Raw genomic sequence first — 25,058 nt, forward strand, 5'->3', positions numbered from 1 at the left:
ATAGTTTTTTTTTTTCATCATTAATAAATTTTCTTTTGTTGATACAAGTCATTGTTATTATTTTTAAAACATTTTAATCTATTATCACTCATCATAATCAATTATCACTAATTAAATAATTAATTATATTTATTAAGAATCAATTATATTTCAAAATATACCTACCCAATTAATCAATTATTTATTATATAGTTAATTATCTCATTCCTGTAATGTACATTTAATCAATTAACTGATAACATAATTAATTATATATTGTTTCAATTATATTTCCATAATGAATAAAAAAAATCATCATTACCTTTAAATGTACCACAATAAGAAAAAGAAGAAGTCATTTCCATCCTTCACACATCCTTTACTATATTTTTTATTTCCATTCATATCAAATAGATAAATTTTCTCGAAAGTTATTTAACATTCATCACATTATGACCCTATTCTTCAAGTGGGAAAGGTCGTTGCCTCTTATGAAAGCACATGTTATCGTGTGTTGATTTATTTGACTTTAAAGTGGTGTGTGATTTTGGACACAAGAATTTTTAGTACATTTGAACCAGATGGGTTCATTATATTTGACTTAACGCCATCATTATCCTTAGATTAATTTTCAACAACCCAATCACTAAATAAAATATTCTTTCGTTCAATGAATAAAAAGGTTTTTGTTGAACAACCATTATTCCCACATAAAAAGGTCTAAAGACACATAAAATAAGGGTCCTCAAATTTCCCTCAAAATTTTTAAATGCAAAGTAGATAATTCTTATCCAAGTTATGAAATGTGTACAATCCAACTTACTCTAATTTTTTTTTATTAAAATGTGTATTACGAATACTATATTATATTATAAAGTGAACTTTAAGCTTGACTCAACCTCATTAAATCAGTTCGTGGGGTGAGGTTTGCACCCACTTATATATAATGAAATATTTTTATCTCTAGTCGATGTGAGATCTTCAACACACCTCTCTCACGTCCAGAGTGACAGCTCGTGCGTGAGACAACATATTATGGATGTCTGAAAGCGGGTGACACGATAGGTCCAACAACCACTCGTTAGGATAGGTTTTAAATGACCCTGATATCATATTACGAAGTGAACTTTAAACCTAACTCAATCTCATAAAACCAACTCATGAGATGAGGTTTGCACCCACTTATATATAATGAACTGTCCTCATCTCTAATCGATATGAGATATCCAACCATTTGAACTCATCGTAAAGAGATAATTTTTAATAAAATAGAATAATAATTTTTGTGTTCCATGATTTTATGAATAGTTTAGGAATGTGGAGAGCCACCGAATTCTTAAGGTGGGGGGAAAGAGTTCTAAACGAACACGAAAGCCCATCTCCTCTAATTTGTTCACTAGTGGGCCCACTGGAAGCGTTTATGACCGACCAACATGTGTTTTGAGCCCACAACTTAGCCATTAAAAATAAAAAGCACTACGCTACGAGAAGGAACAACATTTTTAACCAAGGCCAGAAGCAAGAAGCCAATAGCATCATCAAGATCCACGTGGCAGATCAGTGATCGCGCGGGTGTATCGTCGTGTCGTGGTTTGCGATTCATCGAATAGAAAACGTTCTTCTCTGTAGCATGTTCGAGTGGGTTAGTTACACACTCGCGTCACGCACTTGGGGTTGGCATCTTGGTGTCCGCCACGTGGCGAAGCCGTTACTCCCGCTTTCGAATTTCATTCTTTTTTATCTATCACAATCATTACAATACGCTTCCCAAACGCGATTTCGTAACGTGGCTTTTTCTGATTATTACGTCTGCGCATTAAGCTATTTACGTGTTGGGTGGCTGCTCAGGAAAAATAGAGAGAGAGAAGGAACCAATTATGCACTGAAAAGCAAAAAAGGAAGGGAAGAGAAAAAGAATAAAAGAAAAACAAACAAACACTCCCCCAAAACTCAGGGATTCATTTTTGTTCGTTGCCTTGGAATCAAACCCTTTGTTATATTATTGTAAACGTGCGTTCTTGTGAACTGGAAGCAAAAGCAAGGCTCGCGGCATTGCTCTGCGAGTTTTGACTTTTAAGCGTCCCCTAACCTTCTTCATCTTCTTCATTTTGCTTCAGCATTTTCTCGATTCTTCTATTATTCCACCGCTGTGCGTCGCTGTTTGATCTTCGTTGACGAATTGCTAATGCGCATCGCTTTGCTGGTACATTATGTCTCTTCCTTCTTCGGATTCAGATTCGGTTTCGGAATGTTGCTTCCTTCTAGAATCGTTTCGATTTATTCTCTTTCACCGATTCATTTAGAGTTAACCGTTTTCGTTTTTTTTTTTGTTGCTATGGATTTTTGTTTGATTCAGAGTTTTTTTTTGTGCCTGTTGTGTTTGGTTTGAAAGTTGTATTGGCTTTGAATCTGTTTTGGCGATGTGTGTGAAATTGTGAATCTAGTATTGTTGGTTAGACGGATAATAACTGTAGGATTTGAAGTTTGTTTTATTTTACTAGTTAGCGAAACTGATAGTGATTTAGTGAACTGGTTTTGCTTCTTCTCTTTTTTTTTTCTCTGGCTTTTACACCCTGCGTTTTAGTTTGTTTACTATTCATTTTTATCTCCTCTAGCATGGGAACTAAGTATGGTTTTGCGAATTTGATATCAGATAAACTAATTAAGTAGTAAAATTGAGCATTCAGAAGTGTGTTTGAGATAAAATATTTTGTGAATTGGTCTGATTTAGTTTTAATTGTTAGAAATGACTTATTCTCCTCCTCTTTTGTTGCTAAGTCGAGTACTTATTGTAAGTACGGGTAATTAAGTAAAATAACTGATATAATATCAATTCAAATTGTTTGTATTGTGCATTTGTTTTCTGAAGAACAATGGAATTTTATTTGTAAATAAATTCAATAATATGAGTTGCAATTTTTAGTGATTCTAAAGGCAACTTTTAAATGACCTTTTTGTTAGTTTCTGTTGTTAAGTTGGAAAAGGTATTGAGATGTTTATGAAGCTTCACTCTAAGTTTGCTCTTCTCAAATCCTTCGTAAATTGCAAACGGATAAGGTTATGGAGGTTGAATGTCATTCAGCACTAGTTCGTATTATTGTTATTTTTAATTGTTCCCTCTCAAAGAGCAAGTAATGTGCCAAGATAGTAGAGTGTTGTCTAAATAAATAATTCTTGCTTGCGGTTATTTAAGGTTCACTTCTGAGAGTGAGTCTGTTTCGATAGAACTTTCAATTCAAATGGTTTATCCTTTTTTTTTTCATTTCGATCTTTTGTGTCTATGTACTGTTGCATATTGTGGAATAGTGAAAATCTCATAGTTATAGACAGATATCATTAACAAATTAATAAAAGAGATCTTTCAATTTTGCATTGTTGATCCTGCTCAAAGAAATTCATTTCTTACCGAGACAATGGTTGGAATATATAATATTTCAGGTGATAGGAATGATTTGGATTTCTAAAGTCTTTCTTACGGGGTAACGAGATGCGTCTAGTTTTGAAGTACAGTGAGCAGGGATGGACATCGCTGCTCTTTTAACTTCTGCTGGAATTAATATTGCTGTGTGTGTGGTGCTCTTTTCATTTTATTCTGTATTAAGAAAACAACCCAGCAATGTTAACGTGTACTTTGGAAGGAGAATAGCCTCTCAGCATTCAAGACGCATTGATCTCTGCTTGGAAAGATTTGTTCCCTCCCCTAGCTGGATCTTGAAAGCATGGGAAACGTCTGAGGATGAGATACTAGCTATTGGTGGCTTGGATGCTGTGGTTTTTGTGAGGATGCTTGTGTTCAGGTTGTTCAGTCCTTCTAAGATTCGAATAGCTTTATTTGTGTGCCTTATATTATTTTGATGAACGTTGTGATAGCGTGAATTGTTTTATTATTTCTTAATTTTTTAATCTGAAATCTACCAAATTCCAACATACCAATTACATTGAAAAGTGTATCAAGTGAAAAATGAAGTCTAAAGGAATTAGATTGTCCATTTCTGTAACTTTACTAACTGTAATGTTGCCATTGTCTTCTACAGTATTCGAATATTTTCCATTGCTGCTGTCATCTGCATTACTCTAGTTCTTCCTGTAAATTATTTTGGTACGGACAGAACGCATACGATTATACCCTTTGAGTCGCTGGAAGTATTTACCATTGAGAATGTCAAAGAAGGTTCAACGTGGTAAGACTTAAGAGTTATATATTACTTCTCAATTAAAGTGTTAATTATGTTAATTCAATTCGAATGGCTAATAATGCATACAAGTTGAGAAATACAATGGAGAATATATATTAAGTTACTTGAAGTTTCATAAGCAGTAATGAACTACGCCCTCAGAATAATGTGGATTTGCATTCTCATTAGACTTTTCCTCCTCATAGATGAATAAACTAAACTTTTCTTTATTGGGAAGTTTATTTGTATTGTTTTTTTCTCCAAAAACAAAAACATGAAGTGTGTGCAAGAATATTATGTTTTTTTTTTTCCTTTTTAAGATGTTTATAAAGTGGTAATTAACGACTTTATGCAGAAATGCACCCCCAAACCGGTTACTTATATACTGTTTTTATTCTTTTGCATGTTTTCAGGCTTTGGGTTCATTGTCTTGCGCTATACATCATAACATTCTCGGCTTGTACTCTTCTATACTTTGTAAGGATCTAAATTTATCTACAGGATAAACACCTCTACCTTTTTTAGTTTTACTTTCCCATTTCTTAAATACTGATTTGTCAGTATTTATGTTTAGGAATATAAGAGAATTACTAATTTGAGGCTACTGCATATTGTTGGATCACCTCCAAATCCAAGTCATTTCACAATTCTTGTCCGATCTGTTCCCTGGTCTTCTGAAGAATCATACTGTGAAACCGTGAAAAACTTCTTTTCACATTACCATGCATCAGTATATTTGTCACACCAAATGATTTATAAGTCTGGTACAGTTCAAAAACTGAAGGTGGGCTTCCTAACTCCTTTAAATATTTTCGATGTCATTTGAGCTTCATACCAATTTTAAATTTATGTAAAGTTTATTGCTTAGATTTCCATCACTTTGTGAAGTCATAACTGTCAATACGTTTTTTCCAGTAGTTTATCTGTTTAGGATGATATTTGGTTCCAGGGTACAGAGAACCTATGAAAATTAGTATCTACGTTTCATTCATGATCTATGAAAATTAATGTTAGGCTTTAAAGGGATAAGGAAAAAGTACGTGTAACCAAAAATAAGATGTTAAGATGATGTGTGGTTGGTCACACAAGAAAACACAAGATATGTTTTATTTAGGGAGATATGGTTGTGAAATTCAAGTATTAAAGTTTGTTGTTATTATTTTATTTTATGATATTTAGCGTCATTTTTTTCAAAAATATAAACTTGTAGTACTCTTGTTGACAGAACAACTATTTATACTTTATTCTAATCTTCTTCCCTCAGGATGATGCTGAACATGTCTGTAAGGTACTTAAAAATGCTTCACTGGAAAAGACTTGTAAGCCTAGTTTTAGGCATTGTTGTTCTGGAGCAGGAGGAACAAATTCTTTCAAGAAGATTTCTAATGAAATGGATATTGTTGATGGTAGAATGGGCAATAGTGACATGCATTTAGAAACAACAACGAAGGTAATTTTTTTGGCTGGACTGGTTTATATACTTATGACAGAATGCAAACTTTGTTTTTCATTATTTGACGTCGAAATGCCATGTTTGGAAATTGACAATGTGATCAAGATCCATTAACATAGTTGTATGAATATCAGTCATTACTATAATTCTTTATTTTTTCTTTTTTGTTTTCAATGATAAAACGTAATTATATTTATTAAAAGAAAAGAAAGAATAGGGTAAATCCCTTGTGTATATTGAACACATAAGGTTATGCTTATATAGAAAAAGAACCATATGGGCTAAGCCCATAAAATAGAAATATCTAACAATATCTATAATATCTCATAATATTAACCTTCTCCCTCAAGCTGGTGCACATAAATCATGTACCTTGCTTGTTACAAATGTAATCAATCCTAAGCTCTCGTAAGGGTTTAATAAAAATATTTGCTAATTAATTATTTGAATTAACAAAGTCAGTCTTGACTCTCGATATAATCTCTTCTCGAATGAAATGACAATCAATCTCAATATGTTTGGTCTTTTCATGAAAAACTGGTTTTGAGTTAATATGAGGAGCAACCTGATTATCACATATAAGTGTCATTTAAGTGACCACTCCAAATTGTCATTCTTTAAGTAACTGTTTAAGTCAAATAAACTCATAAGTAGCCGAGGTCATAGCTCTATATTATGCTTTTGCACTAGATCTCGCCACAACACTTTGTTTCTTGCCCTTCCAAGAGATAAAAATTATCACCAATAGAGACACAATAACCTAAAGTTGATCTTCTATCAGATGGAGATCCTGAGATCCTGCCCAATCAACATTTGAATAACAAACGACTTTAGTATGGTTATTATGACCATATAACAAACATTTTCCAGGAGAGCCTTTAATGTACTTCAGTATACAAATGACTGCATTCCTATGGTTTTCACATGGAAAATTAAGAAATTGACTCACCACACTGACTGCAAAGGAAATATCAGGACGAGTAACAGTGAGATAGTTCAATTATCTAACTAATCTTCTGTACTTCTCAGAATCTGAAAGAGGCTCCCCTAATTGGGTAGAAGTTTGACATTGGGATCCATGGGAGTATCAAAAAATTTTGAATTCATCCTGATTTGATTCCTTATCAATTCTATGCTAGTGATGGTCATGCTGAATGACAGTTTCATTCCTTTGGAGGACATTGTCAATGTGGGTCTTAAGGGATTCTAAAGCTGATGGGTCCATCTCCGTGTCTGATGTTGACGCAGCTGTTAGGCTTCTGGTGATACCATAGGAGTTGTGGTCCAGGAAGAGTTTTACCAGGATCTCACAGTGGGCACCGAATGTTCTTACCAAAGATGAGTTGGAATCATTTGAGGTGGATGTTTGAGCCATGTGAACGAACAAACTTCTATTCTAAGGGTTGTAGAACTTTATGATTGAAAACCAAGTGGTGGTCCACCGGTGCTTAAGTCAGTGAGAGTTTAAGAATGAGGAAGTAATGAAAATATATAGTGAGTCAAGAATACTCCTGAGGTGATATTTATAGGCTTTTGGCCCTGGAACTTATCTTAGTAACCGCGACCCTTATTGGATATTAAGCCGATTTTCATGTAGACACGAAATGATTACTTTCCAGTATTAGTGAGATAAGTGGCAACTACAGGTGGTTAATTCCCACTATTGCGGGTGAATCTTTATTGCTCAATGCTTTTCGGTATTGGGTAGTACATTCATGTTTCTTTTCTAAATGATTCCTTCGTGAATGATTGCGCTACAGACACCATTCATGTTGCTACTTAATAGCTGGAAAAATTAAAATTTTGGGAAGAACAAGTGATACTTACTAGGTCAATTGATGTTTTCCAAAATCAGGAGACATGAAGTGGTACATGCCTACATGGTGAAAAATATCTGAAATGTTGGTTTTTTGGGGTTGAAAGTTCACTTTATATTGTGGATTGATTTGTGACTCTTTCAATCTTATTATTTTGATTTTGAATTTATCTCAAATTTAATTTCTTGGGAGATTCAAAATATGTGTGATGTTTCCTACTTGTGTGTTAGCCTCATATGAAGCAGTTGCAGTTGAAAAAAATTCGGTCGTCTCATAATTATTGTTCGGTTCTTCTGTTACATTATTATCATTGTTTGTTATTTTAAGTGATGAATTCCATGCTATTGTTTTTTGTTTTCATTTTGTTGCTGTAGAAGTATTTCAGGTTGTCATATGTCAACAAAGTTTTTGTGTCCACTAGTTTGTGATTCATGTTTGGATCTTTGATACAGGAATGTGCCTCTGCTTTTGTGTTCTTTAAAAGTCGGTATGCTGCTCTTATGGCTGCCAAGGTACTGCAGACACCAAATCCTATGTTATGGGTGACAGATGTAGCTCCTGAACCGCATGACATTTATTGGTCCAACATTTGCATACCATATAGGCAACTTTGGATCCGTAAGATAGCTACACTTGTGGCCACTATTGCCTTCATGCTTGTGTTCCTTATCCCTGTTACATTTGTACAAGGATTGACTCAACTAGAGAAACTTCAGAAAATGTTCCCTTTTCTGAGAGGGATACTTAAAGAGTAAGATGTTGCTGCATCTATAAAGTGAATAATATCATGGAATTCCATATCTTAGAACCACTAATTTTCTTTTTTCTTTATTATGCATCATACTGCTTTAATTTACTTGATGAATGTACAACTTCATTTTAATAAGAAATAAAAAATTTAGTAATAAAAAATACAAAAAAGAATTTGATAGAAATATCTGCACTTTAGGAACAAGTAGCCTCTCAACTAGTAAATTATGTTGAGATATGTAACCACTTGAGGGGTCAATTATTCATAAACTAAGTATTTTTTTCGAAAAATGAAAACTGTTTGGAATTCCACCAAGCTTTCAAATACGATATTTTATCAGGGTTTAGCCTTTAGGTTATTATCATGTCAGCTGCTTGTTTGGAGTGATAGTGTAAGTTATTCTGGTCATTGATTATTTTGTATTTACATATGCCATGCTTCCTTTTCAAAATTGAAATGATCACAAACTAGTATAGTGAGAATTACATGGAATATGAAATTGTTGGTATTTATTTATTGTCTAAAATGCTATGAAGTTCAATGTAAATTGACTCTTTTTTTTTTGTAGGAAATTTGTGAATCAGGTGGTGACTGGCTACCTACCAAGCGTGATATTGGTTTTATTTTTGTGCGCAGTTCCACCTGTGATGATGATATTTTCTTCTATGGAGGGTTCTATTTCTCGTAGTGAAAGGAAGAAGAGTGCATGTTGTAAAGTCTTGTACTTCACAATTTGGAACGTGTTTTTTGTTAATGTATTTACTGGTTCTGTTATCAGTCAGCTCTCAGTTTTTTCTAGCGTAACTGATCTGCCTGCCCAACTTGCCAAGGCAGTGCCAGCGCAGGTGATATATCTTATTTCCTACAAAAATAGTGTGATTTTTAATCTTTCAACCTTTAGTCAGACTTATTCTCATGATATTTTAGAGTATTGTTATATTGTATTTGAAATTATTTGTATGCATTTGGGTATATATTAGGGGGATTTGAGCTACGCTGAATAGCGTATACACTTGTTAACTCGATTCGCTTTCTACCCATTTTTGGAAGTGATAAATTAGTAACTCCTCTGTAGTTAGTGACTCAGTTTGTTTCGACCTTTTCATGGTGTACAGGCTACTTTCTTCACAACTTACGTTTTATCGTCTGGTTGGGCTAGTTTGGCATTTGAAGTTATGCAAGTTTTCCCTCTTCTATGCAATATTTTCCAGAGATTCATACTCAGACTTAAGGAAGATGCACTGGATAGCAGCCTAACTTTTCCGTACCATACAGAAGTTCCAAGAGTAATATTGTTTGGATTCCTCGGCTTCACTTGTTCTATTCTGGCACCCCTGATGTTGCCCTTCTTGTTGATCTACTTTTTCCTTGCTTACCTTGTTTACCGAAACCAGGTTAGTAGTAGATGTACATCTATCACGTGTTCGTCTTGTCTTTTGCCATTATGGAGTTGATTGCATTTAATTATTTGCTTTGCATAAAAACTCAATTAATTGGAACGTTTTTAGTTTTATTTTTCTTGTATTTATTTTACGTTTTATCTAATAAGCTTAGCCGTACATAATTACTAAATTTGAGTAGTGACTGTTTCCTAACAATTTATATGATTTGAGTGATTAGTTATTGGAGAATAGGTGAGAAGTTAATTGGTTGCAACAGAGATTTTATTGTTGTTTTGTTTCGAGGAAAAACAGAGGGGGCGAGGGTCTACTTAGTCCGGATTCTCATATGAAACAATTATAATAAAAAGGAATTGACTAAGGAAGCCGAGAATTATAATAACTTGATGCTCGTATGAGATCTTATTAGTAAAAGATTTGTCTCTTGAATGAAGAGATAAGACCGAACGATGTTAATTATATTAAGAATTTTTATCATGACATTATTTGCATGTAAAATTAAAAAATAATTTACTTAATTGTAGCATGTTTTTTTTTTAAAAAAAAAAACATATAAACGTGATTTAACTATCGATATTTATATTTCTCATTTTTTTAAAAACAAGAAATGTTCTATTGTGTGTGATACTCAAATCCTCCTAGTTTCGTCAATTTTTTAGCTACTTGTGTAACCCTACATCTTTACATTCAACTGTATTTAATTTGTTTCTAAGATGCTAACCAAAATAAATAGTGCAGTTCAATTTATGACGTCAAATTATGCTTATTTTACGTTCCGATTAATGAGAAATGATAGAATGGAATGGAATGTGAAGAAATGGTATATAGGTCATTCCATTTCATCCTCTCCCTTTCTTCCCGTCAAACACTTTCAGTGGTTCCTTGATTTTTTTTTAACCAGCACAAAAACCTTCTATTAAACATAACTTTTCTGTTCAGATCATCAACGTGTACATTACAAAATATGATGGTGGGGGACAATACTGGCCTATTGCTCACAACACCACGGTGTTTTCGTTGTTATTTTCTCAACTTATCGCGCTGGGGGTGTTTGGACTTAAACGCTCATCAGTTGCATCTGGATTCACCATTCCGTTGTTGATTGGTACGCTTCTGTTTCATCAGTATTGTAGGCAACGGTTTCTCCCAATATTCAAGAGCAATTCAGCACAGGTAAAACTCCCATTCTCCCTGCCCCAGTCATCACGATCGCCCTTGTCTTTCAATCAACGCTTTTGAATTAATTAGGCTTTCTTTAGACTGCAATTGACATGGATCTGAGAGATGAGCACTGCGGGAGGATGGAAGAGATTCATGAGCATTTACGTTTAGCCTACAACCAGCCCAGATTAATAGACGATGCCTCCACTCCACCCCAATCCGTCAAACATCACGAGGACATGGACAGTGGTCAATCTTCATCAGAAGATATGGAGAAAGGTTTGCTTTATTAAGAGTAAATTATATTTAGATACCTCAAATTGCAAACCATGTTCCTCATCTTGGGAATCTATGTGTTAACTGTTTTAGAAACATTGACATTCCTTTTTCCTATACATTGACATTCATTGTTAAAAAAACTTTACATTGTGTACTTCCATTAGGAGTAAATGTTATAAACAAGATCATGTGCAATCTAAAAAACTCGTGGAATGTCAGTGTAATCTACTGATGTTATGAATTCCCTTTTTGAATGATGTTTATTAACTTAACTTTTCTTGGTAGAAGGGAAATAAAGTGGAAAGGAAAGAAATAGATGGAAAATAAAATGAGTTCATTTGATAGAGAAGAAATAAAAAAGCAGACAAATATAGAAGGTGAGATTAACTCATTATATTTCCTCTATTTCTTATCCATTTCCATTAACCTATTTACTTTTTATCTATTTCTTTTAGCTATCTTCAAATCAAAACACTTATATTTTTACTTTATTTCTTAATTTTGTCCTTCCGATTTGTTTCTTACAATTCCTTTTCTGACTGTTTGTTTTTCACTCAGGCAATGAACTTATTAAAAAAGATAGACGACGCCCCGTTCAACCCGTTCAACGCTCACTGAGTTTGAATTCGGATAAATCTGTACTTGGTTTAAAGCTATAAGTACTCCCAAAATGCTGTACATTGTACAAGAAATTTCATGACGCGCACTAAAGGTGCCCCTCCATGAACAATTATTCAAATCATAGATGAAGATGAGAGTCCCTTGATATATATATAAATATATTGTTCATTAATTTTTTTGTTGTAAATAGAATTCTTTTAAAATGAGTTCAATTAAATGTAAGTAATGTAATAATACAACAATATAATCAAAAGTGAAGTAAATTTTAGGAATCTGTGAAATTTAGATACAGAACATGGATATATCTTAAGGATTTAATTTGTATTAAGAAAAGGGCTTCAAAATTATATTAGAATTAGTCTCATGCGAAATTTGTGCGCCTATTTTATTGATAGATTAATTTGTGAATAAAAAAATCGTGGATAAATGGTAATGAACTATAACTCCCCTCTGCCTGTAGCATTACACTACTTGGTATGAAGAACAGCAGAAACAAAAAAAAACTGGAGTTTGCACGTAGAAAAGGAAAACCCAATGTCCCAATCTGTAGATGTGCCAGTTACTTAATTTTTTCATCCATCTATCACGAAGTTTCCAAATTAGAGAAGTTACTCGTTTCTTGTTGGTTCTTTGCATCTTCAATCAAATTTCTCCAATGCCACAAAACCTGCATCAGTCCCCCACTTGCGACATGCAATAGAAACACACGAGGTAGTGTTGCAAACCATGAGGACATAATCTTGACGAACACAAAAATAAAGTACATTCCCAGAAGATGCCATTTCAAAAGCTTCTCCTGTCAAGTATCCATGAGCAAACGCATCAAAACCAAGCTCATTAGAAGATTGTGAGAAACAAGGAAACAAATCAACTGAGCATACAACTGATGATGAAAAATACACAACAAATTCAAAATATACCTCCGATCTAAGAAACAATTCTTGTGATATCTCCTTCACGAAATCAGCCACAAGACAGCCAGCAAAGAGGCCAACAGGAATTACGAGTTCACGGTTTATGGACAAAGTATATACAACGTCTGATACAAAACTAAAAATTAAAAACAAAACAAGAGACCATTTCACTGCCTCTTGTGCTAGATTAAGCAGTCTCTCTAGAAGTATATGCTCAGCTTTTTTCCAAGGAAATTCTTGAACCAATTCTGGCATTGTTTCTTTGAGTTTCTCCCTCATGATTCCAATCTTCATCTTAACCTCATTGGGTTCATTATGGTCTGCCATCGATACTTTCAATGATCTGGTTCGAGTATAACTTCTTCGACGGGGAAGGTATATTTCTGAACATCTGTGGAATTGGCAGGGTTGGCATTGAAACAGCTTTACCTAAACAAAAGAAGGGAAACTAATTCTTACAAATGAAGGAAAATTTCAGACACTTACGTTATATCATAATTCATAAATTTTTGGGACTGCAACTTCAGTGGAATGCTTCCCACATAAAAATGGAAGGCCACTCATGAATCGTGACAAATATAGCACATACATTTTTACAGGGACAAGAACCAGTTTTGAATAAATATTGAGGAACCTAGAACAAACACATTTTACCCTTCAAAAATCTTTGGTATCAAAATTAAACGCTTAACAAATTCCATCACGTTTCAGTTAAATTTATTCATCATATCAATGCAGAACCCATTATTCACCTTAATCCAAATCTGAACAGTTTCTCATCCCTTTATAGTTTCTATTTCACTATTTCTTTCCCTTCTGTTATGTCCACATTCTTCCTCTGAATGAAACCAATTTTCTACCGAGCAAAACTCAGTATCTCTCTAGAATCAAAATTTTCAGCCTTAGAAAATCTTTGTCCTAATTTCTCTTTCTAGAATAGTAGTTCTGAAACACAGTGCCAAAAAAAAAAAATCTGTTCAATCACATTCAAATAGATAGCACACAAATTTCCTTATACACAAAGAACATCACAACGCAACGAACTAAAGGTGACTTCATCACAACCGCGTGGATCATTTCTATCGAATTGGGAATAAAAAAGAAATTGAACATTGATTGATATTGAAGACATAATTTAATGTAATTTACACATGAGACGATGTTTTAGTTGAAATCAAGGACTGCAATAAAAGCATACCCGAAACATTGGAGTTGAAGGAACTGCAAGCGAAGGCAAAATCGCCATGCTTCTCTGCTTCAGCTGCAACCCAATCCAGTCCCCCGCAATGCAATAATTCATCAACCTTTCGTGTGTCTCTAGGGTTTTGCGTTCAGAGAGGTTTGGGCCTGGCCCAACATATTTGTTGCAAGGCCCATCTTTGAGCCCGTAATTAAACTTGGCTCTTGCGCCTCTTTTCCTTTACCTCTCCTGCTTCTTTTGTTTTTGAGAAATTACTTAAATATGTATGTTGAATAGTTTTTTTTACACTTCATCACAAATAATCGTTAATAAAACTTTTAAAATATTGTTATTAACTCTCATTATGAATTGAAGTGTCCTTCATCAATTCTATCTTTAGAGTCTTCCAAACACTCAATCAATCTACCTAAAATTTTCCAAAAGATAAACTCCATATTCACAATATCTCCTCTCCTCTTAACATCCACCCCATATATGAAAAGAAAAAAAAATTAAAACTATTACGAAGTGAACTTTAAATCTAACTCAACCCCATAAAACCAGCTCATGGGATGAGGTTTGCACTTATATCCTATGAAAAACTCTAATATCTAGTCGATGTGGGATTTACAACACACCCCTCATGCCGAGACTGCCAACTCGTGCGTGAGACTATATGTTATGGGTGGTCCGATAGTGGCCCGATAGCGGATGACACATAGACCCAACACAAACGTTAGGATAGACTCGAAATGACTTTGATACCATTTTAAAAACAGTAAAAGGTTTAATAAACTTTTTTTGTCGATAATAAAAAATATCATAGAATAAAATGGGAGTATTAAAAATATTTCAACTCACTAAAAAAAAATAAGTCAAATCAGTGTTCTTAAATTTTACACTATAAAAAAAACCTCAATAAGGGAATCCAAAAAAAGTTTGAATAAACTTAAGAAAATTAGAATTCAATCAGTCAATATTATCTAATCCTCTAGCTCTTTAGGATCTTGATTTAACAAAAAATTGATAGTCAGAAACTCCTTTAGAGTTAGAGGGAATGTAAAGAAATATTTTAGAAATTGAAAATTTTAAAAACAACTAAGAAATTACCATTAAACTTATATTTTTAGTAAGCAAGTTACTTAAAATTGTTTCTTTAGAAAAAGTAATTTTATTTGAATTATACTTTAAAATTAAAAAAAATATATCTAACATGTAATAAGACAATTGTTTTAGGTGGAACACATAGCTAACTATTATTGGGTTTGTGGATAAACCAATCTCACAGTACTCACTCTAAATCTTATAACTACATGTGCTTAAACCCTAATATAAAAAATAAAATAAAAAAATAAATAAAAGATTATGACAGAAGGTGTCGTTTGGCTATTGTCATGGCTTGAATCACTGACCAAAGTAATATATTATTATTTTGAGCCTTAATTATGATTTTATTGAAGTAAAGTTTTGATGTGTTTGGTCTTATGTCGAAGGATTCTTCTTCATCATTTCTTGTGCTTTCAGGATATTCCCTTTCACTTTACAGACTCAACATATTCACACACACATTAACTTTAGTACTTTTCCCTTAATACAATATCTAACTATGGATTAAGCTAACAAGTTTTTGTTTTCCTCCATCTGGCTCCTTTCACTTTCTGCACCTAGCTACCATATGTAACATGCTTTATCACTTTAATTAATCACTTTAATTAACCTAAAATTAACCATTTACATTACACATGCACGCGTGTTAATTACTTTTCTTTGTAATTGTTTTTTTTATCAACCACAAATAATAAAATTATATGAAATATTGATAGTTTAACTCATATACAAAACCAAACCTGTATAGTATACATGTTTATTCAAAAAAAAAAAATAGAGTTATCACAAATGGTAGATATGACCTTAACCTCATATAAGTAAAATAGGATTTTTTTTTCTACAAAAAATGGGATAACTTTTTTTTATTAAATAAATTTTTTTTTTGAAATTATTGATATTAAAAAGTTGTATCAACATAACATGATTTTTGACGTATTTAAGTGAAACAGTGTCAATATAACTCGACTTTAATTTAAATTGATTACACTGAATTCGTATCTTTTTCACATTATTTCATCTGTATTTTTAATAAATCCATGTCATGTTGATAGAACTTTTTCATATTTGTAATTTTTGAGAAAATAATCTTATTTTAATAAAAAAGCAAAAATTACCCCTTTTATAAATATTCAGCAAAATAACCCTTTTAAAAAATTTGGTCCTACACATTTTTCTATCCTACCACAGATATTATAGACACCCCTATTCCTTCTACCACTCTCATACAATACAATCCTTCTTGCTTGTACATAAAATTCATTGAGCATAATAATGTAAAATGTAGACATAACCTATAAGATCAAACCCAGATCATACTCTTTTGTTAGTCTTCAACTTTGACACAATTTAATATGTTTATGTGTTAAGAAAGTGATATTTTTTTATGTATTTGTAATCTTTGTAATTGTAAGGTTTTAGATTGTATAAGGATTGGAACATCCTTAAAATATTTCACTTTAATTATTATTTTTTTTTTTTAAAAACCTTCAACTTTGACACATTGAAAATGGTATTTGGAGGAAGAGGTTTCACTCAAGACAGTAAATTAAGTTTAGATTAATCATCTACAAAAACAATAACATTTTTAACATAAAAAAAGGCAAATCTCTTCCTTTTCTTCTAAAAAGCACCTTGTACAACTGCATACACTTATTTTTCTGGATATAGAGAGCTTTTCATATCTGGCAAGTGATCAAAATAAAACCATAAAATATGTTCCAAGCTAATTATAATTATGAGACCAACATGGTTTTATTTGTTAACTAATACTGTACTATAATTGAGGTGCCTAAGTCTGTTATGGACCCCAAATATATTATATCATATTATGTAAATATTTGATTCAATTATATATGACAAGATATAGTGCTGTAATCAGCTATAGTGGCCAAAGTTTGAAACTACTGAAAAAAAAATGATTATAGATAAATAGTGAGTGTCAAATTATGTCAAGTGTCAACAAAACCCAACAAATAATGACCATGGCTTACCAGAATATCCTCATAGTCAACTAAAATTCATCTAAAATATTACACCTATGATCAATTACACACACACAGTCAACATATTATCTTATAAATAACAATGAATAATTAAGTTTATCTAACAAAGCAAGTCAAAAAAGGGAGGTCTATATATTACACATTTTTTTTAGGTTTGGAAAACCTAATTTTTTTTATCAATCTAACCCCTTTTGATCTTTTCTTTGTTGTTCACATTAGAGTATTAATTCTTCAGGTTAAGGCTTATTTGGATTTTTTTTTATAAACATTTTGTGAGAGAATAGCATATAAAAATGAAATAACTTTATTGTAAATCAATTACATAGGTTAAGAATATATTTTTTTTTTAAAAGCTAGTAGAATGTTTTATATACCAATCAACATATACTTTAAGAAAAAATGTTGACTAATCAGAAGAGTTCATCCAAATAGATGATGTAATTGAAAATTAAAAAACAATGGTCTTTATTATATTAATTATATTGCATTTTTTAATAAAATAGAAACTAATTTGTGACGATTTCACAGATAATGACAAAAATAATTTGGTGAGAAATATGTAATAATAAATTATGAACATAGATCGAAGCCCTAACACATTGGATTCCATTCTAAATAAAAATTCTAGCATTGAAGACCGTAAGAGGACTTTGGTCCATATATTAATTTGTAATTAATTTAAGCAATAAGATAGCATGACATACATTGGTGCAACTGAGATTTAATCAAACTTGTCGTTATGATGCATGCCAACTACATTTGACCAAAATTCACAACCCTAGTACAAATTCAAAAACAATATTATTGGAATATATATTATAGTATATCTTATTGATGAATAATTAACATTTTTCATAATGGTTATGGCAGTTCATTTTGACCATGGTGTTAAAGGTTAAGGGTTTGTCAATTAATTACAATACTTTAAGCAATGCAAAGCTGGCTTTCGTTAATTTGTGATATTGATGGAAACCAAATGTTAGTTCAAAATGGTACTTGTGATATGATTATTATATGCATTACTTTGATTTTAGGGTACTCACTCAGAATTTTTGTAAATAGTAATTCAATATATACGACATTTACGTGGAGAAAAAACTGTTTAGTGTCTACAAATTTTGATAATATACATATGAATTATTAAAGATAAAATGTTAAATTTAATTGATAAACAACGCCAAAAATATGATCCATTAAATAAATTTCATCTTTTAAATATTATTATATAGTTTGAAAACAGAAAATAATTTACAAATAAATAATTAAAGTTTTTCTTTGTATCTATTTTTTTCTATATATGTATGTAAATGTATAAGAGTATCTTATCAAAGTTTTGCTACAATATATTATTTTTTTATTAACAAATTTTAACTATAAGACTTTACTTAAAACTAGATTCACTGTCACTATTTAATACTATGATTAAAATAAAATATTCATTTTTTACGTACATTAAATTCAATTTTTTAAAATAAAATAAAATAAAGGTTACACTGCAATAAATAATGAATAAGATATGTTTTTTTTTTTAAAAAAAAATATTTTATTATTTACGTAGGCCAGTGGGCCAACCCACCTCGTTATGCGGAACGGGTTAAAGCTGGTCATCAGACTAGATTAGTGAGCCTGTCCCGCACATTTTGGTAGCGGACAGCGGACCAGCCTGCATGGCCCGCCCCACATTGTCACTCCTAAGTTTTTTTTTGTGAGATATAAGGAATACATATGCTTTGGGAAGTTTTAGTTTGCTTGCCTATTTTTATGCATACACATTTTTGTATAAGGATTAAAACATTCCTCAAATATTTTAATTAATTAAATTTTCTGATAAAAAAAACTTATTTTAAAAAAATAACAACCATTAGATATGTAAATTTGAATTTAGTTATACATATGTAACTTTATTTTTGGGTGAAAACCAAAATAAAAGTATATAAAGGACTTGTAATGTGTGTTTTACGGCCAATATTATTTTTAATATGCTTTTTATATTCTTGCTTTAAAAATAAGGATATGTTAAGTATGTATAAAAACATATATAATAATGGAAATTTCATTTATAAGGGTTACCAAATTTTTTTATTAGCTAAAGCAAAAAAAAATTATTATTATCGAGTTATTCTAACTAGGTATCATGAATTATTCTAATTATAATAGGAATAAAACAATCTTATGATTAGCAACATCATGGTCATTTCGCTGTAGGTTTTTAATCTTTCCAACAACCTTAGATAGATTAGGTTAATAATTTTGTATGAAATTGGTTTCTTTTATATGTTGCTTAAAGATTGAGGAAATTTTCTTTTTTAATTTAACAACCTATTATTTGGTCTTTATAGTTGTTGAGAAATGATATACTATTTAATGAAGGGAAATACGATCCCATTGCTACCTTAGACTTTAATTAATGTCAGATCTTAACACTGTTTTTTATATGTTTCTCTTGAAATTGCTCAATATTAAGGATCGCAATATATTAACTTAATTTCATAGAAGGGTTCATCCATTACAAAATATATGTATACGTAAATATAAAGGATAATATGTTACTTTTAAATATAAGTTTCTTACACCTATTCTTGTTTAATTAAAAAAATAAACGAATCTTGCTTTCCTCTTTTCTATCCATCTTTTCTTCAAAATAAAAATGTAAAATATATGTATATATAATCAAAATTAAAGTGCAAAACGTACAGAAACTAGGGATAAAAAAACAGTACATTCTATTTAGGATGAACTAAATTGAGAAAAAAAATAGATAAAAATAGTAATGTAACATTTTTTCTTATCAACAAGAAATAATAAATAAAGATGAATCATTTTAAGGATGACTCAATTCTTATACAGAATATAAGAAAGAAAAAAAATATAGAACTTCACTCATTAGTCTATCCCAAACTTCCAACAAATACTACTTACAAAATCAAATAATAGTTGTTGATAGGCTCTTGAGCATGTTGGCTTTTGTCATTTTGTGTATAAGGGTTGGGACACACTGTATAAGAGTTGGATACCCATGAAGTGTCTCATTTTATTTTATTTATTCTTTGTTGAGCACAAAAAAATTGAGTGATGGGGTTGGTCTTTGAATTTTAAATAATTTTTTAGCTAGTTGTGGCAGTGTATGTCTTGCTGTTGTGGCTATTGGGTTTTTTTTTTAAGTGTATGTCTCTTTTGTTCTATAAGAGAGTTAGATCATCCTAAAGTAGGTCACATTTATTATATTTTTTTTACTGATAAAAAAATAATAATATAACTTCACATAACTTCAAAATACATACAAACATAGACAACTCACCAAATATAAATCTCCAAAAATAAAAAAAATAAAATTTTTTAATCTTATTTAAAAAGCAGACACCTTAACCTACCACAAACACAACAAATATAGTAATGCACATAATATATAATGCAAAGAAATATATATAAAAAAAAATAAAACAAGAGAGAAGAGAAAGTGAATAGTTACTTATGCAATGTACTTCCATTGATCATTTTGAACAGGATGACATTATTCAATGATTTCTTAGAAAAGAACCATGGACCATGACTTTTGGTTGCTTTGACAAAACCCACTTCTAAAGGTTTCAACTAATTAATATATAGGACCTATGATCCTTATTCCTACCTAGATAGAGTGAAAGGGGAAAAAGTAGCACAAAGGGAAATCTTAAATCAAACTTAAAGTCTGCCTCAATAATAATGTTTCAGTTTCATATTATATATATATATATATTATGATGTATGCATGATATATTACTGTTGAAGAGGAACTTAAATCTATTCTAAGTACCACTGTGATCCTGACAAGTGACAATATAGAATCACTTTTCTTTGGATAAAAAAAGAAAAAAAAAACTCATCTATTTTGAAGTGTTGTCTAAAATGGAAAGGAATCACTTGGTCAGAAACATATACTGAACTTTTTTTTCTTCTAATAAGACTACAAATATTTGAATCTTATATAAGTGAATGAGTCTGTCATAAGAGTATGTTGGAAGGAATTTTCTTAAAACATGTTTTAGATTTTTTTATAAGTAAAAATAAACTTATAAAAAAATAGATTATTTTATTATAAGTTTAATTAAACTCATACAAATTAAAAATAAAAATTTAGAGAAGTTATATAAGAGAATTTACAAATTATATATAAACTCTTGTTAACTCATAAAAAAATTAATGTTTTATTTTTTAAATATATGTAAGAAACTTGTCCAACATCAATAAATTTAGGTGACAATTCTCTAATGTTGTGTTTGTTTGGAAGAAAAAAAAAGAGATTAAGTGAGTATTTTCATTAAGATTACATGTGAAATTAATAGTTTCCATGTGAAAAGCGAACCACGAAAGCACTGGTGGAAATCATAGAGACTCGAAGTCAAGTTCTTTAAATAAGAAAAAAACATTTAACCATTACTTTATTTTCATGATTATTATTATACTTATTAATATTATTATCAATATTAATATAATTAATAATATAAAAATTATTAATATTATTAACACTTTCCATGCATATAGGAACTCAAACTTGAAATATTTTGTATCTAGCTAGTTAGTTTTCTTTGGTAAGTTGGATGTAGTTTAATTTGACAACATGGAAGAATTGAACAGCTACATCTTTCAAAAGAATGTTAACTGAGTCACGTAAAGAATCTATCTCTTTTAAGAAACTACATAGGTCCTAGCTAAAGTAGCTTTCTTATATATATAGGGAGTAAACAAAATGCACCCTATTGAAACATGTCATTTTATGCTATTAATGTTCACTTCCATCTACAAGACAAATCTCTCACCATATTATTAGAGATATTTTATGCATATTTTAGGCATGTAGGAGTGACTCCACATTGCCAAACATAACACTCATCAAAGACAAATGATTCTGATGGCAGGTGCCACTTCTTTTTTAAGAAATTATAAGTCTATTATACGTCAGTTTTATACAATATTCTCTTACAAATAGTAGAAAAAAACAAGAAAAAAGAGAGATGAATGTAAAGTGAGGTGAATACTGTGATTAAATAAAAATAAAACAAAGCTAAATAGTAAAAAAAAGACACAAGAAATTTGCCTAGACACAACACTATAAATAAATAGTACACGTTTTGTTTTCGAATTAGATTTAGAGTTTTGTATTTGGTAATATACAATGACATTTAATAAACAAAATCATAAGGTTAAGATTTGCACCCACTTATATACAATGAAAGGCTCTAATCTCTAGTCAATGTGGGATCTAAACCGGCTCTGATATCATGTGTTGGAGATCCCACATCGACTAGAGATTAAAGTATTTCATTATATATAAGTGGGTGCAAACCTTAATACTATTAGTCGGTTTTATGGAGTTGAGTTAGACTTAAATTTCATTTCGTAATATAACAGCAATGCTGATTAGCTTTCTTTAATCACTTATAAAACAAAAAAAAATCAAGAAGAAGTAATGAAATCAGGTTTTTTAAACTAATTTGTCAAAGTTTTTTATACTGTGTTTTTTTACATAAGTAATTAACTTGTGGAATAGTTTTCTTACACATATATGATTATATATATACATATATAAAGTTTATCATCATGCATGTAGTGCTTCATCCTACGTTTGTCTTAAAAGTACTGAGAATTTATTGTATCTCTCTTCCTTTTTCTCTTGAAAGAGAAATCTACACACACTCACCAACCACATTCAGTGCTGCCGCAGACTAAATGGCACCCTACTCAGTGCCTTTTTCTGAGATTGCATAGAGTTTGACTGGTCTTCTATGCACATCATAAATCATACATCATATACAAATCAGTTAGAACACGAAAGATACTTAAATGATAGCCAAATTAATACACAAAACAATAGTCAGAGAAACTACACTGCCACTAGCTTTTGCAGATGATCAACATTCAACACTAGCTATTATGGAAAACACTAACTTAGCAGAAATTAATATAGCTACACCATAGCTAGTTATACATACTGTATGTATATATATAACTTATTTTATTGTCAATTACCCCCTCCCCTTGTGACAAATTGCTAGCAGCAGTGGTTAATTAATAATAGTAATAATAGTGAAATTAACAATGTACAAAAACATCATGTTATTGTGCCCCGGGGTAGCTAAACTCTTGCAGAGCACATTCTTGTGCCACACCTTGACCTTGAAAATGGGAAGCAAGTGAATGATGGTGATAAATGGAAGTGGTGGTTTCACCCCAATTTGTGGTGGTGGTGTTGGTGTTTTGGTGGCAAGTAGTTGTAGTTGTAGTAGAGTCAGCTATCTTATGGATCATGCCCTCATTGTACAAGAACTCCAACCCATCTGAATAATCTGAAGAAGGAACCATTTCCTCAAATGAGGGAGTGAAATTACCACCTTGTCCTTGCACCAAGTCATCAACTCCAGAGTATTGACCAGTTTGTGCAAATTGTACCTCGTTGTTGGCAATGCAGGCTGAGGAAGAAGAAGAACCGACATGGACTTGCTCTTGGTAAACTTGTTGCCCTTCTGATGAGAATTGAAGATTCAACCCCTCAAGGGTAGGCTGGTAATAATCACCTGAAAATCTTCCTCCAAGTTTGATGAGGAGTTTCTTGATAGAATCTTGGTCGTTGAAACCTGGGCCTTGGTCTGTGTACGGCAAGGGTACTACTACTGGTGGTGGTGGCACAGGCATGTTAATGTTCTGTGGCCAACATGGTTGTTGTTGTTGTTGACTGGTGCTACTGTTTTCCTGAACCATGGATAAGGAAGAAGAATCACCATCACTACTCCTTCTATTAGCATCACTAATTTCTTGCCTAACACTGTTGTAACTGCCTCTATTACGTGGCTCTCTTCGATGCTTCCCTAGAAGCTTCTTTTTCAGCCTCGTGTTCCAGTAGTTCTTTATGTCATTATCAGTTCTTCCTGGCAATTGTGCTGCAATCACCGACCACCTGCGATCACACAAACCAAAGGGTTTCACGAAACAAGAAACACGTTTGAGATGTCAAACCTGTAACCATCAACTTCTTAGTAAAATTATATCTCAAAAAACCAAACACGCATTATAACTAGTTACACATTAGGTTGTATCACCCTGTGGTTCATAATAAAAGAACTAGTTACACGTATATATTGTAGCAACACAGTCTTAATTAACTAGTAAATTAAGCTAAGAGTGAGATGAACACACATATATATGTATCAAAATGAATGTATAAACCTGCTTCCGATACTGATGTAAAGACTGCAAATAATGTTGTCTTCTTCTTCGGAGAAACCACCGTGTCTGAGATTAGGGCGAAGATAGTTTAGCCACCTAAGACGGCAACTCTTGCCACATCGCTTAAGGCCTAATTCACAAAATCAACAACACTGTCAAACACAAAAAAAAAAAGAGACCAAACCTATCTTCATATTGATCACGATGGTTGTTAAATCAGTGAGAATCACCGAAACCAAATGATAATTTTGATTGAAACATAATCTTATAATAATTTTGACACTGTATTTCCAAAAGGAAATTTGAAGTGTTTATTGATTGAACGAGTCCTTGTCTTGTAATTACACATAGTGAATGGAATGAATGAAAGAAGGAAAGAAAGAAAAATTTAGAAATAGGGTTAGAAAGAAAGTGGTATAATATACCTATTTTTTGAGGCAAAGCAATCCAGTTACCACCAGTGCCATGTTTTTCTATGTAGGATTTGAGCTTAGCATCTTCTTCTGGTGACCATGGACCTTTCTTCACGTTTGCTTTGTCGCAGCAAGGAGCCCTGCCCATGTTGTCTTTTTGGTTTTGGTGTCTGTTTTGAGCTTTTTGATTGATTGGGGCAACTTCCACTCTTTAATTACAACCCCAAGTCAGAATTATGGGAGAGAGAGAGAGAGAGAGAGAGAAAGAGAGACACAGAGAATGAGAATTATTAATATAAAAACTTGGAGGGGATAAACATGATTCCAAGACAATCCATTGCACTATTTTTATATAGTGTGTGTGGCAGAAAAAGAAAGGTATATATTTATTTGTATAGAAAATTCCTGAAATTTAGTATTGCCAGAATAGGAGAATAAGGTTTGTTCTTCTTGTCTTTCTTAGACTGGAATCAATTTTAAGTTGTATATACTATGGGCTCTAACATTTTTAAATTTCCTTCCAACTTTTTGGACTCCACTCCTTTCTTGCCTCACTGTCCACCCACATATGCATGCATCTCACATAATGGGGGCACTCTTCTTTC

General features: G+C 31.7%; 3 protein-coding genes across 5 annotated transcripts; 1 reads left to right on the forward strand and 2 right to left on the reverse strand.

Moving 5' to 3' along the window:
• Window positions 1-1,636: 1,636 nt before the first annotated feature.
• LOC137816594 (CSC1-like protein RXW8) lies at window positions 1,637-11,808 on the forward strand. 3 transcript variants are annotated; one of them, XR_011081834.1, is made up of 13 exons: window positions 1,637-2,182; window positions 3,418-3,776; window positions 4,014-4,160; window positions 4,568-4,631; window positions 4,729-4,938; window positions 5,419-5,604; window positions 7,877-8,175; window positions 8,744-9,020; window positions 9,291-9,569; window positions 10,515-10,748; window positions 10,835-11,015; window positions 11,301-11,392; window positions 11,574-11,808. XR_011081834.1 is itself a non-coding variant. In XM_068619792.1 (12 exons), the coding sequence occupies exons 2-12, from the start codon at window positions 3,499-3,501 to the stop codon at window positions 11,672-11,674; spliced, it is 2,256 nt and encodes a 751-aa protein (XP_068475893.1). In that variant the 5' UTR covers window positions 1,637-2,182; window positions 3,418-3,498; the 3' UTR covers window positions 11,675-11,808. The 3 variants fall into 3 exon arrangements, 1 of the variants encoding a protein (XP_068475893.1); XR_011081835.1 differs by having other exon boundaries at window positions 11,304-11,392; XM_068619792.1 differs by lacking the exon at window positions 11,301-11,392.
• Window positions 11,809-11,997: 189 nt separating this feature from the next.
• LOC137816596 (uncharacterized) lies at window positions 11,998-13,898 on the reverse strand. The gene is made up of 3 exons (XM_068619793.1): window positions 13,749-13,898; window positions 12,557-12,979; window positions 11,998-12,432 (listed from the first exon to the last, which is right to left on the reverse strand). The coding sequence occupies exons 1-3, from the start codon at window positions 13,848-13,850 to the stop codon at window positions 12,220-12,222; spliced, it is 738 nt and encodes a 245-aa protein (XP_068475894.1). The 5' UTR covers window positions 13,851-13,898; the 3' UTR covers window positions 11,998-12,219.
• An 8,740-nt stretch (window positions 13,899-22,638) lies between these two features.
• Window positions 22,639-24,787, reverse strand: LOC137816605 (transcription factor RAX3-like). Its single transcript, XM_068619807.1, has 3 exons — window positions 24,466-24,787; window positions 24,041-24,170; window positions 22,639-23,771 (listed from the first exon to the last, which is right to left on the reverse strand). Exons 1-3 carry the CDS (start codon window positions 24,599-24,601, stop codon window positions 22,934-22,936), a joined length of 1,104 nt encoding a protein of 367 aa, XP_068475908.1. The 5' UTR covers window positions 24,602-24,787; the 3' UTR covers window positions 22,639-22,933.
• Window positions 24,788-25,058: the final 271 nt, after the last annotated feature.

This window comes from Phaseolus vulgaris, chromosome 1, assembly GCF_000499845.2.
Source record: "Phaseolus vulgaris cultivar G19833 chromosome 1, P. vulgaris v2.0, whole genome shotgun sequence".
Lineage (NCBI taxonomy): Eukaryota > Viridiplantae > Streptophyta > Magnoliopsida > Fabales > Fabaceae > Phaseolus > Phaseolus vulgaris.

Coding starts and splice junctions, on each gene's coding strand:
- LOC137816605 (XM_068619807.1), bottom strand. CDS start 24,601: ATGGGCAGGGCTCCTTGCTGCGACAAAGCAAACGTGAAGAAAGGTCCA. Junction 24,171..24,465: donor TGCTTTGCCTCAAAAAATAG/GTATATTATACC, acceptor TTTGTGAATTAG/GCCTTAAGCGATGTGGCAAG. Junction 23,772..24,040: donor TACATCAGTATCGGAAGCAG/GTTTATACATTC, acceptor GTGTGATCGCAG/GTGGTCGGTGATTGCAGCAC.
- LOC137816594 (XM_068619792.1), top strand. CDS start 3,499: ATGGACATCGCTGCTCTTTTAACTTCTGCTGGAATTAATATTGCTGTG. Junction 8,176..8,743: donor CTGAGAGGGATACTTAAAGA/GTAAGATGTTGC, acceptor TTTTTTTTGTAG/GAAATTTGTGAATCAGGTGG. Junction 9,021..9,290: donor CCAAGGCAGTGCCAGCGCAG/GTGATATATCTT, acceptor CATGGTGTACAG/GCTACTTTCTTCACAACTTA.
- LOC137816596 (XM_068619793.1), bottom strand. CDS start 13,850: ATGAATTATTGCATTGCGGGGGACTGGATTGGGTTGCAGCTGAAGCAG. Junction 12,980..13,748: donor CTTCAACTCCAATGTTTCGG/GTATGCTTTTAT, acceptor TCTTTTGTTTAG/GTAAAGCTGTTTCAATGCCA. Junction 12,433..12,556: donor AATTGTTTCTTAGATCGGAG/GTATATTTTGAA, acceptor GATACTTGACAG/GAGAAGCTTTTGAAATGGCA.